At 40.7% G+C, this 6,080-nt stretch overlaps 1 protein-coding gene across 1 annotated transcript; it reads right to left on the reverse strand.

Annotated features, from left to right (window-relative positions):
- Positions 1-4,429: 4,429 nt before the first annotated feature.
- LOC104613498 (uncharacterized) lies at positions 4,430-5,842 on the reverse strand. The gene is made up of 2 exons (XM_010281332.2): positions 5,464-5,842; positions 4,430-4,814 (listed from the first exon to the last, which is right to left on the reverse strand). The coding sequence occupies exons 1-2, from the start codon at positions 5,785-5,787 to the stop codon at positions 4,635-4,637; spliced, it is 504 nt and encodes a 167-aa protein (XP_010279634.1). The 5' UTR covers positions 5,788-5,842; the 3' UTR covers positions 4,430-4,634.
- Positions 5,843-6,080: the final 238 nt, after the last annotated feature.

The following is a 6,080-nucleotide window of genomic DNA, read 5'->3' on the forward strand; positions in this document are numbered from 1 at the left end:
GTGTCCTCCACAGAGGTCCTTGTGGTTTTTTTGTAAAACTTGATTTGCCTCATCTTGCCTTAGGCATCGTAAGTAGGGTATCGTGAAGGATCTTCTGTAGAGCAGCTCACTTACTATCACGTAGCGAGCTGCTTGTCACTCTACCAAGCGAGCTGCATTTCTTTCTGCTGGTAGTGTGTCATGTTTTAGGTAATTGTAGAGTGGGTCAATCCAACTTGGCCCAACGGTAGTGATATTGACGACCTCCTCACTCGCTTTTTCTATCGATGGTTGCGGTAGTTCTTTGATGTAGATGGTTCGTTTTGTCAAATCCAACATGCTCACTAATTTGGAGAGGGCATTAGCCTCTGTATTCTTCGATCTCAGGATTTGTTGGACATGCCATGACTTGAAAACTGGTAGGAGTTCTCTGACTTTGGCAAGGTATGCGACCATGGAGGAGTTTCGAGCCTCATAATTCCCATTTACTTGGTTTACAATGAGCTGTGAGTCGCTGCATATCAGCACATGTTTGGTTGCTACTTCTTTTGCCAATGCTAATCCTACTAATAGGACTTTGTATTCCACTTCGTTATTTGATGCTTGGAATAGAAACTAGAGCACATTTTCCATCTTTGTTCCGTAGGGTCTGTATAGTATTGACCCAACTCCGCTTCCACCCCGATGAGATGAGCCGTCCACGTGAAGTATCCAAGGCTCCTTGTCCCAGCTCGCTTTCTCACGAGGTAGGGGTGTCGTGCTGAATAAGGCTTCTGTTGTTAGCACCATCTGCCGAGGTAATGGTGAGCTGAAGGTACACTTGACAATAAAATCTACCAAGACCTATGCTTTTATCGCTGTGAGTGGCTCAAAATGGATATCATATTCACTGTGCTCGATTGCCCATTTGGTGAGTCTTCCCGAGATCTCAGGCTTTAGGAGAATTTGCTTCAATGGTTGGTCAGTTAGCACCACTATGGAGTGTGCTTGGAAATAGGGTCTCAACTTCCGGGCGGTTAATACTAAGGCAAATGTGAGATTCTCAATGTTTGGATACCTCGTTTCGGCGGCCTGGAGTACTTTGCTAACATAATATACAGGTAGTTGTGTCCTGTCTACCTCTCTAACAAGGACTGAGCTTACTACTTCATTACTTGCAGAGAGGTAGAGTTTGAACTTGTCTTCCATCTCTGGCCTAATTAGCAGAGGGGGTGAGTTGAGGTATTACTTCTGTTCATCAAAGGCGAGCTGACATTCCTCTGTCCACTCGAAGTCTTGGTTCTTTTTTATGGCCTTAAAGAAGGGGAGACACCTCCCAACTGATTTGGACATAAACCGGTTCAAGGCGGCTATTCGCCCTATTAGTCTTTGGGTTTACTTAACCATCTTGGGTGGTCTCATATCTAAGATCATTTGGATTTTTTCCAGGTTGGCCTCTATGCCTCGCTAGCTGACAATGTAGCCCAGGAATTTTCCTGAGGTCACACCAAAAGCACACTTGTTTGGGTTTAATTTTAGGTTGTGCTTTCGCAAAATATCAAACATAAGTTTTAAATCAGAAACCAATTCTTTTGAAAACAAAGTCTTTATAACCATATCATCCACATAGAACTCTACTTTATTACCAATTAACTTGGAAAAAACACAATTCACTAATCATTGGTAGGTCGCTCTAGCATTCTTTAAACTGAATGGCATGACCTTGTAATAGTATAGGCTTGTCTCAGTAGTAAATGCGGTCTTCTCCCAATCTTCAGGGTCCATCAGGATCTGCTTGTATCCCAAATAGGCATCCATGAAGCTGAGCAGTTCGAATCCTGAGGTCACGTCTACCAAGCGGTCTATGCTGGGTAAGGGGAAGCTGTCTTTTGGGTATGTATAGTTTAGGTCCGTAAAATCTATACACATTCGCCACTTGCCGTTTGCTTTTTTTACTAAGATTGGGTTCGCTACCTAGCTCGAGTATTGTACCTCTTCTATGAAGTTTGCAGCTAACAGCTTCCCTACTTCTTCATTTACTACATCCCACCTTTTCGGGGCAAGGTTTCATTTCCTTTTCCGGACTGGTTTAACTGCAGAGTCCACATTAAGTTTATGAGTTATTAGCTTAGGGTCAATTCCAGGCATTTCAGTTGCCGACCAAGTGAAAACATCTATTTTTTTTAATAAAAAACTTACCAATTCGGATCACTGGGGATCTTTTAGGTGAGCTCCTATCTATAGCACTTTCTCTGGATCAGTTTTGGAGACTTGTATTGCTACTGTGTCTTCGGTCAGGTGAGCTCCAGCATCATTCAATCCAAGGATCCAAGAGATCATCAAGCAACTCAAGCTATCAAGAGAGCAGTTCGACCATTGAGAAGCAGAGTATGGAGAATTCGAAGATCATGAGCAACTAAGCTTTTCTTTTCTGGTTCAAAGGGGGAGGTTTGATTGAGTCGTTGTGAGGTTCTGTATTTAATTTAAGATCTTGCTTTCTAATTCAAGTATTCATTGATTCTTGTGCATATTTTCATTGGATGTTAATGTTAATTAGTCAGACAAACTGAATTAATGTTGATTTTCCTACTGCTATCCATAGTTCGGTAATCCGTAATTGTCACGAATAGTGGTACAAGTAGCAATTAGGTTAATATCTTTCTGGGTCAATTGTTCGTGACAACCTTTGACCAATGTATTGACATATTTTAACCTAAAAGGAATCGATGGAACAGAATTTGATAATTGCAGCTATCTCAATTATTGATATTTTGGTTTAACTGTTTTCACAAAGCTTAATGCTATCATTAGTTGATATGGAACACTATCGTACCCAGTTGATTAGTGATAAGTGTTGATCGAATGTTGGGTTTGGTCAGCTGATTTAGGAAAATGCAAGGTTTATTTTGGCTATCCTAATAAATCTAAGGTTAAATGCTTGAATTGCAAGACTACCAGAGTCTACCTTTGATCGATGGCCAATTAACTAACCCGAACCCTTGAACCAGAATTGGGTAAGACTGATTTCTCTTGTTTGTTTAGTTTGCTATTACTCTCTTTTAATTTCAGTTATTTAATTTTCCCACTCAGTGATAATATTCATTCGGCTGAGAGATTACTATTAGCTCCCTGTGGGATTCGACCTAGTACCACTTTTACTACAAATATTTTATTGTGGGACTAGTACTAAATTTGAGGGTTTCGACAACCCGTCAGTCAACTCCGTGGACCGTTTTCCTGTGTTGTAGTTATAGCGCTTGCACGGGCGTTGGTGAGCTGGTGGCTGACAGAGGGTCGAGCTCGCCCTAGCTCGGCCACATATCTGATGTTGACTACCACATGTTACTCCAGCAAGCTGTTCTATTGTGTCGGACATTGTGGGCCGAGCTCGCTCTAGCTCGACTTCGTACCTGATATTGACTGTTGTATGTCGAGCCAGTGAACTATCTTGCTGAGTGGGACGTTGTGTCACTAATAGTGTCCATGTGTCCATCATCAAGTGGGTTGACCAAAATGCCCTTCATGAAGTTCAATTTTTAACCGGATAAACTATTTGCTCACCCCTACTTGAATTAATTTTCAGTGTGATGAAATTTCTCCAAGTGGTAAATCCCATTGTGTGTAGTACACTTCTTTCTCTTTTCAAAAAAAAAAAAATCCAATGAAGTGTCTTTGGGAGGGAGTTATTAAAATTAATTTTGATGCATTTTATGATTCTAATGGGTTTTGGGGTATTTCTTGTATTGGTAGATATCATCATGATGAGGTCCTTGACTCGAAACCATATGCTTTGGGGAGTACTACAATCAATCTTTTTGAAGCATGGACTGCGTGGGAAGTCCATAACCTTGTGCTCAACTTTAGGAACCAGCCTATCATCATCGAGGGAGATTCAGAGCTAGTCATTGACTTTTTAAGAAAGAAGGTGAATCCATCGTGGAGAGTGAAGACTTTGATCAATGAGTGCATGTTGCTTAGGCTGTGTTTGGTTGTAATGTAATTTTATTTGCACTAGTACAAATACATGAAAGTGCAAATTTAAATAAAATGCAAATTCTCGTTTAATTTTGTTTGGGGCTTTACTTTATTCTGCTTCATGTCTTAATTCATTTAGTTTGTATTGCAATCAAACAAAATAAGCTAAAATTTGAAACAAAAATAGGTCAGAATTTACACTCAAATAATTTGCTCTGCCATGGTTTTATTTGCATTACAACCAAACATAGCCTTAGTGTTCTTTTGGATTGTGGTATCTACTACCAGCATGTCTTCCGTGGGGCCAATGTAGCAGCTGACTAGTTGACATATGCAGATTTCTTTGGTTCTTGGTCGAGTCATTTAGGTTTGCCCAGAGAGCTTGCTGTAATTTGCTTTTTAAGATTCATGAGGCCGTGCTACCCCGTCTTGTGTAGCAATTTTCTTGTTTTAATTTGCCAAAAAAAAAGAAAACAAATTATGGAGAGAAGAAAAATTGAGAATAAACTAAATTACCCATTGCAGCAGACAACGTTGCCTTTCTCAATGCCAATCAAGAATCGTTAATTCTATGTCCTTTGTCATGCAAACAAAACCCATATTGGTTATGCAAGTAAAATAAAATCAAAGGGAAAATAGGAATTTATCTTTCCTTCCTTGTATCTATAATGTGGTAAAAGCTGAAAAGCTAAGAACTAGTATTAATTGAGCTGGAGACGGCTCTTAAAAGCTTCCCATGTCAAATCTTTCTCAATGTACTCAATATTGGCAGGGTTGAAGGGCCCTTTTATTCTGTCTATGGACTTGATAACTGCCCTTGCTGGAAGAACACTTCTTGATGGGTTTGGTGAAGTCCTGTAGCTCAAGCAAGATGAGAACCCCTGCAATGTTACATGGAATTAAACCATATTCATCAAACAAGTTCAGATTATAATTTGAACAATGTCCTTAGTGATGTCCATTTGAGAGGGCTGAAGAGCACAGATTCTACCCTTTCAAGGTGAGTCCCACATGAACAGCCTACAAACTATGTTTGATGAAAAAATCCCTAGAGCCCAAATCAGCTGTTAGGCATTCATTTGAAGGGTCGTCTACTTCAGCCTCTTTAAGGACTCGTTTGGGAAGGCTGAACTGAGGAGTCAGCTATTCTGGTTCAGCTGCTTAGAAGTGCATAGGATAAGCTAGTAGGGATCCCATGGTGCGGGAAGTGCTCTCCCCGTCCCTGCGGGGGCAGAGGGAATCACCCCCATTCCCGCCCCACGGGGATCAGAGAAAAAGGAAAAATTGCCATCCCTAATTGACAGCCAATTTGGGCATTCTAAATTTTTAGCCATGTGACCAAACGCAGCTTATAGGCTGTTTAAGTGGGGTCCACCTTAGAAAACCAAATCTTCCATATGGGAAATAAATAACTTATAATCTGGAGGGCTTCAAAGCAGCTGAATCAGATTAGCCGAATCTTCAGCTTAGCCCTCCCAAACAGGATACGTTGAATTCTATATGTTGACAAACCTTCATAAGCAAACTCACCTTGAAGATCAGCACTTCCTCTTCTTGGTTATCCACTACTGCTCGTACTAGAAGAGCCTCATTCCTGGCTGACTCGCTGTAAGATTCTAACATGGCAATCTCTGAATTGTGACCATATTCTTCATCAACGACTTCATCTTCATCTTCGTATCTTACTCTTCGCCTTGAATTGCAACGAATGCTCTGCAATCTCTGGCTTTGCAGCTTGAAAGCTTCAATTGGATTAATATTAATGCCTCTATGTAGAGATGAAGCCTTGTTTGAGAAAAAAGGCAGGCAAGGCCATGAAGAAAGGTTTGCTGTTAGTCCTACTTGCTTCAACATAGATAGAAGTAGCTTATGAGAAAATTTCTCGACTTGGGGACTAGAATAAGATAAGGTGCCACTTCCGCTTCTATAAGGACCACTGATTTTGGAAAGACAAAGTTAGGGATGGCAAACCCAACCCATCATGTGGTCCATTCAATCCACCCACTTATGTCTCAGCGGGTTTGAAATGGGCTGATTCATTCATTGGGAAGATATAAATGGGTTGGGTTGGATGGATTATGAATACAACAATTCGATCTTCTGCATGAATATGGTTCTGAATTGAGTGTGAAAGTCCAAACCCAATC

Source organism: Nelumbo nucifera, chromosome 3 (assembly GCF_055504915.1).
Source record: "Nelumbo nucifera cultivar China Antique chromosome 3, China Antique-T2T, whole genome shotgun sequence".
Lineage (NCBI taxonomy): Eukaryota > Viridiplantae > Streptophyta > Magnoliopsida > Proteales > Nelumbonaceae > Nelumbo > Nelumbo nucifera.